General features: G+C 37.7%; 1 protein-coding gene across 2 annotated transcripts; it reads left to right on the forward strand.

The window, feature by feature from the left end:
* Positions 1 to 83: 83 nt before the first annotated feature.
* Positions 84 to 12842, forward strand: LOC146581886 (beta-1,3-galactosyltransferase 2-like). 2 transcript variants are annotated; one of them, XM_085287859.1, is made up of 5 exons: positions 84 to 214; positions 483 to 659; positions 8468 to 8645; positions 9621 to 9857; positions 10207 to 12842. In XM_085287859.1, the coding sequence occupies exons 2-5, from the start codon at positions 553 to 555 to the stop codon at positions 10804 to 10806; spliced, it is 1122 nt and encodes a 373-aa protein (XP_085143985.1). In that variant the 5' UTR covers positions 84 to 214; positions 483 to 552; the 3' UTR covers positions 10807 to 12842. The 2 variants fall into 2 exon arrangements, with proteins under 2 accessions (XP_085143985.1, XP_085143986.1); XM_085287860.1 differs by lacking the exons at positions 84 to 214; positions 483 to 659 and adding an exon at positions 4829 to 4990.
* Positions 12843 to 14072: the final 1230 nt, after the last annotated feature.

Below are 14072 nucleotides of genomic sequence, written 5' to 3' on the forward strand. Positions count from 1 at the left end.
ACAAACTCTTATTGTGAAACACTGCTCAACTCACAGAAAGATGATTCTGTTCATTTGTTCCGTCTCACCAGAAAACAGAAGAAGTCACTACTACTGAAATGCAACAGCCAGATGAACAGAATCAGCTTTCTGGGATTTCCTTCCTTGGATTTATCTGATTGAACTTACATCAATTCAGCAATTGCAGAACAAAAAAAAGTCGGAGGGTTGGGAGGTAGGTATTCCATCGATTCCACTGTTTATTTAATTAAGAGCTTTTATTTGTGACTGTTTATGAAGCAGTTTTAAAGGTTTTATTATTCTTGTATTTTTCTTCATGATGTATCTTCCATATTTGCTTTAGATAGCAATCAGTCAAAATTTAAAAAAAGACAAGGTGTCTGTAAATCTATGTAAAAAGAAATGCTCCAGCTCGTATCCAGACATATCTGGTAAAGTTGATCTTTACAGCTCATTACAATGCCACTGATATTTCTTCACAGTGGTCTGTGGCTGGTCTGAGCCTCTGGTCTCAATGAGGAAGTATGTCTGGTCTGAGCCTCTACAAGCGCAATGCTACAGAATAAAAAGGAATTATTCCGATCTTGTCTTGTACCAAAGCTTATACCAGAAATCATTCTTCACCTGCTGAAAATGCCGGAGAACACAGTTTCCAAAGGGTAGGTCTAATTTTTCCTTTAATTTCAAACATGCTAATGTGAAAGTATAGCACAGGCTGAAGGCTCACTGTGGTTTTTAAATGGAAAGCTTGTCTGGATGATTCACTCCATAGCAGGGCATATTACAGCCAGTTAATGGGTTGAGTAGCAGTGCACAAATATAATACCCCCTTATATAGTGACCGTAATATTTACTCGGATATGCTATGATGCCTACAAACCCTTCATTTTACAACAAAGTAATAATATTAGTAAAACTACTGACTTATGTGCCTTTATTTTTGACTTCAAATAGATCTACTTCATGTTTTTTTTCTTGTTGTGAACTATTTGTGTAATAACATTTTTTTAAATGTATTTTAATGTAATGTTTGTATGTAAATGTATGTAATACTGTGTAAGTATCTGACATTAAGTGACAACAACTTATGGACCTAAGGGTACAAATAATATGCATCCGTTTCCATTCTGGGTTACATGTGAAGAGTAGTTTGGGTTTCACTTTATTGAATAAGGCTACATATTCTGTCTCATTACAGTAATACTTGTTCAGTTTGTGGTAACATTCCTAACAGAAGCTTATTTTCTTGGTAATCTTATGACTCCATTATTACAAGTACGCCCACATTATCCTGAGATAGGAAGAGGCAAAATGTTTCTCAGTTGATCCAGCAGTGGACAGCTAAGTGCTATTTAGAAGATCAATAACACTTTAACTCATTTGCAGTAAAAAATAAATAAATAAATAAAAAGACACTCAGTCTGAGTGTCTGACAGTCAGTTAAGATTTTGCATGTGACGCCATGTGCAAATCCCCCAAGAGCCGTTCGCTATATTGAACAAGATAATCAGTAACAGTCACATCCAATAAATGATACATAGTTTACATCGAAATGATCACTGCTTTTTTCCCCCACAACACCTATGCTGTGCTGCTGGGTGCTGCAATCATCAAGACTGAAAGATCATCTTTCTTTTTATCACTTCTCTGCTGATTTGGATAGAAGAAAGTGGGGGAAAAGATAAGCAGTAGTATCAGCTATCAGTTATATTTTTATTTTCTCTTTCACATTTTTTCCTTTCTCGTGTTCTCTATTTGCCTCCACCACCACTACTCTCCCCTGCTCATCTCCACCTTGTAAGGGTTTAAAAACTGAGCTTTAAAATGAACAATGGTGATAAAAACCGAGAGAGGCCGACAGTGATCACTGACTGTTTTTAGGGGCTTGTTCAGATTAAATAGAACAAGATACAAAGTATTAAAACATGTTAAAAACACAACAGCCTTAATAAACATTTATTTTACTTGCAGGGAAGCAATGGCATAAACACTGAACGTCTGCGCGAGTGCTTTCCGAGGCAACACTGCCAGTTTCGCTTTTTCCAATGTTATCCTTGAAACAGATATGTGTGTGATACTCTTACTGAGAAACAGTTAACTACATGATGTACTAGTTAGTACATGATTTTAACTGTGCTTTGGATAACTGATCCCATATGGAAAAGATATATATAAATCTTATATAAATCTTATATAAAGATATAAAGTTTGTATCTGTCTTGTGTGAAAAGCATACAAGAATGAAAACAGATATAAGATCCCTAGAAAAATTATATAAATGAAACTTGTATGTTTTGGATACTAAAACAATATATGAAAGTGGCCACTTCCATGAGTAAATCATATGAGCCTTATATGATTCACTATATGAAGTAGGCCACATCTGATGCAAGTCTTTTATAAGTTTTTTCTATTTCTTTTCCATATGGGATAGCAGAGGAGCCACAACAAGGTCTGAGGACAGATGAGGACAGGTTAGAGCGAGAGAGAGATTTCTTCAGATTACTGAAAAGTGCTGAATAGCTTACATTTCAGAATGTGTTTATTGATCCTTTCTATAATTTCCCTCCTGTTTATGCTACACTACCACATTGTAGTTTACAAAATGCTTTATTTTTCTGCTAATACATCAGGCTTATCTCTTATCTGTCTGGGTTTTTCAATGTGGGACTGTGGGACTTCCATATACAGACGGACAAACTGATGATGGCTAACCAGCCAGACATTGTAGTGGTGGACAAGCAGAGGAAGACGGTTGTGGTGAGAGATGTAGCGATACTGAATGACAGCAATATCAGAAAGAAGGAACACGGGAAGCTAGAGAAGTACCAAGGGCTCAGAGAAGAGCTCGAGAAGATGTGGAGGGTGAAGGTAACAGTGGTCCCAGTGGTAATCGGAGCCCTCGGTGCAGTGACCCCCAAGCTAGGCGAGTGGCTCCAGCAGATCCCAGGAATAACACTCGAGATCTCTGTCCAGAAGAGTGCAGTCCTAGGAACAGCAAATATATTGCGCAGGACCATCTACCAGAGCTCCCAGGCCTCTGGTAGAGGACCTGAACTTGAAGGATAAAGACCAAGAGTGCGGATGTTATTTTATAGATATTATTTTGTTGTTATCCATCTCATTGTGTTTTCCTCTGAAAGTATTGTTGTCACAAGAGGATCTGAACTTAAAGACCGCTCCCAGGGGCGAGAGGGGAATTTCTTCTATACTAGCTTCTAGTTTTGCTTGACAGTGTGTAGAATAAACCTGATGGCACAAGCTCCTAGAGAACTTAATTAACCGAACGATTTTTAGGGCAGTGAGCAAAACCAAAGCTAGCTGAGCCCGAAGTAGCTGGAAACCTGTGTGCTTATTCCAATAAACATAGCAATATTTTCTCAGTATGTTTTATTTCATAAATTGATTTATTGCGAGCAACAGAACTGTTATCAGGGTTAGATAACAGAGATTTACAGAAAAATACTTTTGGTGACAAATCATTTATAAAGGTGTGTTGGTTTGACACACGCTCAGGGAAGAACCACCTTATTTACTGAGGATTTCTGGGATTTCAGCAAGTACCCTCTGCCCCGGTTAGCGTAACTTTAAAAGGTTGTCAGTTTTGGTTTTGCCCCGTTAAGTGTGCTGCTTTTGTTGCCAGGGTTGTACAGTTTAGCAAAGACACATATGACCCCAGCAATGGTAAACACTGTATACCAGTGCAGCCTGGGAATGGCTCCCAGTCTGTGTCACACTTAACTGCAAATTGCCCAAAGGCCCCCATTTCCCTGTGTGTGGTTTAGCCACTGACATATGTGGGGTGACCAGTCCTTTGTAAAATGGTTTATCAGGGTCGCCAAGTTTGTAGGTTGAGACCGCATGACCTGTTTCAACCCAATAAAAATGTTTGAGCAGCAATGTTGTGGATTTTTTTGTCAAAATTTGCCTTTCATACATTGTGTCAGGCCCCAGTGAGTTTTATAATACATGGTGCATGCATTCCTGTCTCTGTAGGTACAGGAGCAATTTGCAATTTTGCCATTTAGTCCTGCCTGAGGAGGTTTATGGCGCACAACTGCAAACACACCACCTTGTTTTTATTGGGGTTTTTTTTTTTTCCTTTCAGTGCAGTCTCACACTCAGTGTGCAACCCTGCTGCAGTTGTATCAGTTTCCACCGCTATCCTTGCTTTGTCCTGACCTGCCTCTGTCTCTGATTTTTCTGTTTGACATCTAAAAAAATGGACGGGGGAGGTGAAAATGTTGGCTTGACAGAGCAGATGGCGTGTGTGTGGCTGTGTCAACTGAGAAATAGATGCAATGGGGGAGGAGCTGTTTGTTCCTCTGTTGTTAACAGAGGTGCTGCAGCTTTTTTAACCAGTTCTTCTCCCGCCTGATGTTTCAGGTTTCATGTTTCGGCTTTCGCGTTCCATGCTCCTAGTGTTTAGTGTCTAGCATTTAGTTTTGCCAAACAGTTTCATACAAACAATCATGACACTTCTATGCTGAAAACCACTTTCTCCAGTCCTTTAGATAGAAATTGAAGGGTAGAGATTAGTCAGAGCTTTGAAGGATCTGTCTTACTATTGTATGTTTAAAGTAGACTGGCACTGTCCCTGTGAATAATTTTTGTTTTTAAATCAACTTTCATTTGCTTGAGAAACCTATTTAAAAATATGAGATCTCATTTGTTTTGCTTTTGCAGTGGGGCAATATGTACTCAAACTGGTAGGAATGCACAGCATGTTAAGTCATGTTGTGCCTAAACACGCACAAACACTAAAAGCATATCCACAGATAATCAAGAGTTGTCAGGACATGACATCAGAGCAGAATCTGTCTAAGGGTGCTCACAGCGTGTCATGACCCATTTGTGCAACACAAACCACACAGGCAGATCAACACGAAGAGCTCATTTGCCAACTTCTGCATTTACATAAGTTACTGAAGTTGATCAAATAATCCATTCTTCACCTCCCGAAAATGTCAGAGCTCCCCATTTCCAAAGGGTAAGTCTAATTCTTTGTTTTACTTCAAATATATTGACATAAAAATGTGAAACAGACTGTAGGCACACTGTGGTCCTAAAATGGAAAATGTTTTACTTATAGGAAATTATGTCCAGCTATGACATGGATTAGTTAGACTTATTACATCTTGAGTAGCAATGTATAAATATATCATTTTTAATTACTGACTGTAATCTTTGCTGAGGCTTTGATAGCAAACAGCAGCAAAGGCAAAAGTCATTCTGTAGCTGCTGTTGCTTCAATGCCTTGAAACTCTTTTTATAATAATATTCTAGTAATAATGTTATTTAAAACTACTGCATTATGTTTATTTACTTTTAACATTTATCGAATTTGTCTTTTTTTCATTTTGTTACCTTTTTTATTTTTATAAAAAAAAATATAAAATATGTTTTTTACCTGTTTTGTAAGTGATATATTTAAACATGTTTTTAAACATTTGCTCCCCAGTTAATTTTGTCATGCACAAGCTGTCCAAAGACTGTAATACAAACACTGTAAACCAAATATTGTAAAAGAACACTGTACCATGTCTCTGGTTGTCTTTATAAAATGCAGATTAATGATTCGAATGGAAAGGCTAGAACGCGTTCAAAAACGATCCCTTCAAATTGTGTTTAGCTGTTATAATTTCTCATTTGAAGGAGCCACACGACATGTAACGGAAATGCTGTATTGTCTGTTGCTGTGTACTTGTTTGTTTTTGTTGCTAGTTATATGAAAAGACATAAGTGATAAAGATGATAAACGATATACAGTTGTTAACCTTTTCTGGATTTTAGCAAATACGTTTTCTTTAACTGAGCAGTGGTTCTATGTAGGAATGAATTCTTGTTTTCATAAATATGTACTCGTCCAGTACTTGTCAGCAATGAGGTGTGACAGTGAGACACTGCTAAACCACATAACCTTAGTTTCAGTTATAAACTAAAAATGACTAGCCTGAAAAGTCCAAAATACATCTGCAGATGACTTTTTGTTTCTATCCACTTCAGAGCTAAATGTGAGGAGTAGTCAGGGTGTCACATTAGTCTTTTTACATTGCTTTCATTATGCTGATTAACTACTGAATAAATGCCTTTAGGGACATTAGCAGGTGGCACATACCTATATATTTTGTGCACTTACAGTAACTTCCTCAATTTTTGGTTGTTGTAACTCTGCTATTGCAAGCTTGTTGATGTTCCCCATTTAGTACACTAAACCTGGTAGTTATCAAGATTTTATAGCCTAAGACTCATAAGACTGTTTGAGCTGCTGTTGATGACTTCTTGCAAACTCCCAAATAATATAAGTTATTCTTGAGACACACTGGGGCTTCATATAACATTAAAGAATTATATTCAGAAATGTATAGATAACTTTCAAATGAAAATGTGTTGATGCGTCATCTGGTTCTACATTACAAACAGGAAACTTTAAAATAGTTGTGGTCACAAAACGCAAGTCTACAAGGAAGTTGCAAGTGTTGTGGTTGTCTGACTGCCATACACAGAAAAGACTAACAAATGACAAGGACTTCACTCAGTGCTTAAAGGATAACTTTTAGTTATATCATGCAATTAAAGGAAGCATCCTAAAATTGATGTCCCAATAAATAAGACAGTTTTTTTGTTTTTTTTAAATGTAATTACAATATTTTTTAATTTGCACAAAAGAAATTCATCTGAATCTAGACACAATTTGATTGTGCTTGAAGCTACAGTGTGTAAAATCTCACTGTCAGATGTCAGTGGATTACAGATTGCAGTCAGATCTGTTTTCTTAGCCTTCCCAACTGCATTGCATAATCTTAGCTTTGGTGACCACTGTAAGAGAAACACAGTTTAGTCAGCCAACAGATATCAAACAAATAAAATGTGATGTTTGCAAGACACACTGTCTTTATACACGTTGACTGTTATGGGGTGCCATCTAAATTTAAACATATTTGAATGATTTCAACATTTGGAAATAAATCAGGAGTAAAAGCAGGATATGTGTCAGTTAAATAATATTTTAATATTTTTACCTCAAAATCGCCCTATGACCTGTTGTGAGTGTAGGCTGTCAATCACCTGTTTACCTCAGCTGTCAATATGCAGGGTGTCCAAGTCTATCTACTCTAGAGGAGGATGTAAAACAACATCAAAGTCAATGAGTCTGTTAAACTGACTTGGACACTTTGTGAATAAACTCTCATGAAATGAGAATACAATTAAAATGTTTGTCGAAGGGGAAGTCTCATTTTTAGGACATTCGATACTGAAATTAGCTGCATTAATGTTAGCTTACGACCAGATATTATTTAGGTGGCTTGTTGTCACCAGTCTGGAGATGGGTTGGTCACATGTCTAATCTGCTGACAAAAAGTAATTGTGAGAATGAAAATGGAGTTATGATTCTGGGGTTGCCGTTTTATAGGCTATAACATCAGAGAAAGTTTTGGTTCCTGCCTTAAGAAGTTGGGTTTCTTTTCTGTTCTGCCTTTAGCAATGTAGAAACCTCTGTTTTGTCAGTATTTATTGTTGTCTGGTTTTGGTTCTTCCTTTACAGGTCCTAATTAAGTGAAATGACTATGCATTATGTACATTTGGTATACCGATTTTCACAAACTGCATAAATACCCAAGTCAAATCTGCATGAGAAAGGATTAACTTTTCTTTTTTTGTTGTTTTTTTGTTTGTTTCTTTTTTTTTTTTTTTTTAAATCCCTAACAATATATATATATCAATATTTTATCTCTAAATCTGAAACTATAAAATTCAAGTAAAAAACAAAATAGTGTAATTAGTTTATGTGGATTGTTGTCAGCTGTGTGGTGACGGGTGGGTCACATGTGAATTGTGTACAATTGTGTCGTTGTAACAATATTGGGAATAGATAAACATGCATATGCATATTTCCATGTGTTAGAGCCCTGACTTGAGAACAGGAAGTGAGGTTTTTTTTAAGTACCACACACTCTGTTAAATAACCTGGAAAAAAAAAACTTAAGGTATGTTTAAGCTTTTTTCTCAATTCAGTTCAATTATTGTAATTTGTAGAATTTGATAGAGTTTAGCAGAAATTCTTAGTTAACTTGTGTTAAGTCCACAATAAAGCGCACACAGCAGTGCCACAGGGTGGAAAAACATTGTGACTCTTAGAGTGGTGGCATGTGTCTGATGTGAAAGCAAAAGTCAAAGTGCTTTCTCATTTCAGCCCAGCAACAGTGAGCTTCACCGCAGCCCTTCACTTGTTCCACATTGTGTCAGCCTTATTCCAAAATGGATGGAAATCATGTTTCACCTCAAAATTGTACACACAGTACCCCAAGTACATGCAAATTTATTAAAAAATCAAAAACATAAATGAATGTAATTCATTTTGGAATCAGCTGTAACATGACAAAATGCAGAACAAATGAACTGCCCTGGATACTCTTAAGTGCTTCTGCAGTGCTGATAAATACTAATCACTTTAACTTCTTTGCAGTGAAAGGACTCCGTGGATAAAATTTAGAAGATGCTTGTGGTATGTGGCGGCTTTGATCATGGTCGGGACTTTAGTGATCTACAGCTCCGTTTTCCAAGAATCATGGTCTTTAAACCCAAGGACATCCACCCCAAACTCAAGTACCTCTCACGACAGTGTACCTCCTCTAGTTGACGAGGTAAGTATATTCACTGGCCTCCATATAATCTGTGCAAAGGCAACACTAACAATATTATCTCCACAAATTAGTCACAAAAGTGATCAGTTGGTTGTTCGATGTTTTTCTGAACTGAAACTAGTTAACTAGTTAAGTTAAAGTCATCATGATGTAGTCGTGTTACCGTGATGTTCTTCATCTCATTTTATCCATTTATATTTAAAATATTTGAAGAAATACATGTTCATAATTATTATGACTGTGACGTATCAACGATTTCTTTTAGCTAATTAAACACATAGTATATGTTTTATTAGTGGCAGCTCAGGGTTCTCTAATTTTCTGAAATGGGGTGGTCAAACAAAATTTATAGCATGGAAGATGGAAGAGCACCTGTCTGCTAGGAAAGGATCCTGCACTAGAGTTTGAGAAGTACAAGCTCTATGCTGAGGTCGGCCTCGCCTCAGTCACAACTTCTTAGTTTCCTCGTCACTTCAGAAGAACTGAGGTGACAAAATTGAAGCTGAACAAGAGAACAGAGAAGAAATATGGGAAGTTTGTAATGAAGGGTTGTCATTTTATTCAGCTGTAACATCAGAGACTTGGTTTCTGTATTTTCAACATAGAGTGGGTTTTGTCAGTATTGGTTTGTGGCCCTGGTTTGGTTTGATTTCCTGCTTTACATGACCTATTTTAACAGCTCCTCCCATCTAATACAGAAAACTTAAATAACGCTGACTGTGTTATGTACATTTGCTATACTAGTTTTCACAGACAGCACAAACAGCCAAGTCAGATCTGGACAAGAGAAGATTAACTTTAATTTTTTTCTTTCTTTTTTAAAAACATACATATTTTATCTCTCATTCTGAAGCTCATTTTAGAAAAGATGCAAAATTCAAATAGAAAATATGAATCTAGTATTATCAAGTACAATGCACAAAAATCACCAGCCTTCTCTGCTTGCACAGATCTCAGTCTCATTATTCCTTGCAGTACACTGTGGCGTACCCACACGAGTACCATTTCATATTGGATGAACTGAACAGATGTCGGGAGGAAAGCCCATTCCTGGTTCTAATGATCCCGGTTGCACCCCACAACAGAGAGGCTCGTCACATGATCCGCAGCACGTGGGGGAATGTAACAACGGTGCAGGGCAAAGTGGTCAGCCACTACTTCATACTGGGACAGTCCAGAGAGGAAAATGGAGCAGAGACCATTGAAGAACAAGTGAGTGGCTTCAGTCCATTGTAGTAAACTTTCCACACATTTCCCTTCTTGTTATTATCAGGAATACATAGTACAGGGTGAATGAGCTACACCAGATGATTTAGAAAAGTCACAAGAGAGTCGAAGCAGAGGAAGGAAAGAAGGATCAGATTCCAAGCAGCCAAAGAAAATCCAGTACAAACACAACTTCCTTTACTTATAAGATTTCGATGTGGCTTGATCTGATTTAGTCTTTTCAGACCACTCTACCAAACATGTATCATGTTTGCTGTATCAATGAGTGAGTTAACTGAAGAATCATTACTAATTATTAATTTATTAAATGATGCTTTCAATTTCACTTTCTCAGCTGTTACGTGAAAGCCGGGACCATCGTGACATTCTCCAGAGTGACTTCTTGGACAGCTACCATAACCTCACCATCAAAACAATGCTTATGTTTGAATGGCTCAGCACCCATTGCCCCCAGACCTCCTATGCCATGAAGGTTGATAGCGACACGTTCCTCAATGTGCACAACCTTGTCGGGATGCTTTTAAAGGCCCCTCAACATCTCTACATGACAGGAAACGTGGTAAGGTTTGCTCCTGTTCTTCGAGACCAAAACTCTAAATGGTTTTTGCCGTTTTCCACCTTCCCCGAGTCAGTCTATCCAACTTATGCCATTGGACTGGGCTATGTGTTCTCTCTGGATTTAACCAGGAAGATACTGGAGGCTGCTCAGCATGTCAGAGCTCTTTACATTGAAGATGTGTATGTGGGACTGTGCATGAAACATCTGGGTATTCCACTGACAGATCCTCCTCGTAATGATATGTTTATGATTTGGAAGCCATCAGACACGGACAACTGTTACTGGACTTCTGTCATAACAACATTGCTGCACAGCTCTAACCAGCTTTTGGACGTATGGAAATCTTATCAAATTCAAGCACAAAGTGGATGTTAAACACCTGCTTCTTACTACAGTGCGATGAAGAGTTTTTCTATTTTAATCATTTTAATGATTCAATATGATCTTTATGTCCGCTGTTAGCTTACTGGTCCACAATGAAGAATGTAAATTTTACAAAAGCGCAGGGAGGGATTAAGATGTTTACACTGTCCCCATTCAATTACTCTGCACATTTTGATACATGCTGAGGTTTTATTCACCTCATAATTCTTTTTCCAAAAACGTTTACTGTAGTAGGATATACATTATTAGAACAATGCTGTTTGTGTTTCAGTGGATTAAACACCCTGAGACAATTTGTCATATGCAGGGCAACTCACACAGTATTAATAATGATAATGTTGCTGTCAGGCAGCAGCGCTAAACACCATATTAAATTTTTCCAATTTGGCCTGTGCACACAACCACGGCAGACTCTAAATCTGAGAAACCTGATATGATTGAAGTACCCACTTCAACTTAAGTTAAAGCTGAAAGTTTGTGCTTCAATCACACCTCGACTGATTTATTTAAAATGCACTGTGGTGCTGTACAGACGCAGAATTACAAACTGTATCTGTGTTTCTGGAATGGGCACTTTATGGGTCAAAATTACAGTCAGTCCGATTGGTACTAAACCTGGTATAGGCAGGACCGTCCTGGTACCGAAGCCACTCCCGTAATATTTGATTGATTTTTACTCAGGTCACACACGCTAACCTCACATTATAAAAAAGGCAAATTTTTTACATTGACGTGTCATTTGTTCCATGACTACGTAGTACTCAGTTGTCGCCAACTAAGGATAGAAACCTATTTAGGCGCACATCTGTAAATAAAGTCTTATTTATATAAAGCGGCAGTGACGATGATGCTGTCACAGTTTGTTGCATTTGTATTTGTTTTATTGTCGTGTTCAGGTCAAATCTGATTGATTTACAAACTAAAGACTGATAAATATTGTGTTTTACATCTGGTTGCCTCAAGGCCTTACAACATCCTCCACACTATGCACTTGAACATATAAAAGCGATGAGCACCGCTTTCGTTGAATTTTGAGTGTTTTAATCAGCTTTGTTACATCTGTGGCGTTCCCGGTCAAAAGTGACTGCCATAGAAAATGAATGGGAATCCACCCCTCACCCCTCTTGCCCTCTGACCCCCTGAAAAACCCACTGAATGACCACCAGTGTTGGGCAAGTTACTTTGAAAAAGTAATTAATTATAGTTACTAGTTACTTCTTCAAAAAAGTAACTGAGTTAGTAACTGAGTTACAGTATTCTAAAAGTCATTAATTACTTGAAAAGTAACTATTGCGTTACTTTAAAAATAACGTTTAACCCTCTGGGGTCCAGGGTATAATCGGCCATTTTTAACTACTTTTGATTTTCCCTCCACATTTCACCTTTAAAAACGATTTACTTTGCCTTGTTTGGTATCAGTCTTTTCAGCACATCCTCACGTGTCTGAATTTACAGTTATGTTTTCATTTTGACATACTGTATTAACACAATTGATCTAAAATCAGACAAAAAACAATATTTATAAACTGGTATATATCGCTTTGTGTCTGTTAGGTATTTTAGCACTACGGTTAGCATTTACTGGATATTGTTTTATAGTGACATTATGCAGGAAAACTCTGTCATTCAATAAGGCCCCTTTGTTTTAGTTATTTTTCTCTTTGACCCAAGAATTGATGTGTGAGAATCACAGGCTGGTACAAGGTTGAAATACCACAGAGATCACTCCCTCAGCTACATTAGTTTCTTAATCTTTTAGACGCCTGTTGAAGGCCAAATGGTTTGTTTCAGATTTTACTAATGTAAGAACTCTTCGTTTTGTGCCTTGAAAATATGTCGCTGAGATAATCACAATTGTAGCTGAACTGATACACTACACAAAGGATGCTTCTTCACCCATGGGCATGAAGACGCTGCCTTATCTTGGTCTGTACTGGTTTAAACTGATAATCTGCTGTCTCATGAATTTTACCCTCTATATAAATTGTTATACTTGTGAATAAAGTTGAGTCAATTTGGGAAGACAATCTGAAGCAGTCTCTGTTTTCTTGTTCTCCCAAGCTGCTCCCGAGCTCGTACTAACACGCTGAATGGCATGCTTGAATATTACTTGAGAATATATTTGACTGTGTTACAGACTAAGGGACATTCTCTGCTGATAGACGTCCACGCCTCGGAGGAAGTCGATCCACGGATTAGGCCTTGGAAACCGTTTCCTTCAGTGTCTTTGTCTTTAAGTGGTCATGTGATTGGCTTACCACGACTACTTTATTCTTCCTCAGTCAAACAGCAGCACTCATGCGATTGTTTTGCCCCCTTAGCTCCAGGTGTTGTGCTATAGTGATGTGTCGGTCGCAAACGAAACGGCTCTTAGAGCCGTGAATGACGTGAGCCAGCTCCTTATCGCAAGCTGTGGGGTTTTTTTTTCTTTCGCTCACCCTCTCTGTTGCACGTTTTTTCTGCTTCACTCTGCACGCCATTGCGCTGTGAAGAGGGGGGAGGGGCGGTAGTTACACTGGCAGTAGCACAGGAACAGAGCGGGAGGGAGAGAGAGAGGCAGGGACAACAACGTCACATTAGAAAGGTATAGTAATCATCTACAACTATTATCAGTTGTGGATTATAAAGGATTCAGAAAGTTTATTCATGCAGACCCATATGACAGAGAATGTGCATCTTCTTTTTGTTTTCATATTTTAATTTATATTTAATTGTGTTGTGATTTGCAGTGTTTTGTGTTGTTTCACTTTAAATTTGTTTAAAAGGAAAAAGCTGAAAATTTAAATAGTTAAAAGTTGAAATGTGAATAGTTGTTTTTTGTATTATATAATTTATTTATTATTTTATGTGGAGTGAATAAATAAAAGTATATTTACGATGGCCCCTACAGACAAAGCACGTACAAATTTCAAAACACGTAAAAACTCAGAAGCACGTAAAAACTCCAAAACACGTACAAAAGACAACAGAAGTGCTCCAGGATGCTAGGGACAGTGTTGAGCTTTTGTTACGTAGTGCCTACACAAGCCAGGAAGTACCAACGACCGGATTTGGTGTGTCGTAACAGGTAAATGAACTTTTTTTTTTTTATTATTTGAATATATATGAGTGCTTGTGCATAAATACACAAACAACACACATATGCTTTCAATTGTGTAATTTAAGTGATCTAGGTCAGCGGTCCCCGACCGTTTTTGCGCGATGAACCGGTTTATGCCCGACAATATTTTCACAGACCGGCCTTTAAGGTGTCGCGG

This window comes from Mchenga conophoros, linkage group LG2, assembly GCF_057382185.1.
Source record: "Mchenga conophoros isolate Kocher_MC1m ecotype Shallow Benthic linkage group LG2, M_conophoros_male_GT1.1, whole genome shotgun sequence".
In the NCBI taxonomy this organism is placed as follows: Eukaryota; Metazoa; Chordata; class Actinopteri; order Cichliformes; family Cichlidae; genus Mchenga; species Mchenga conophoros.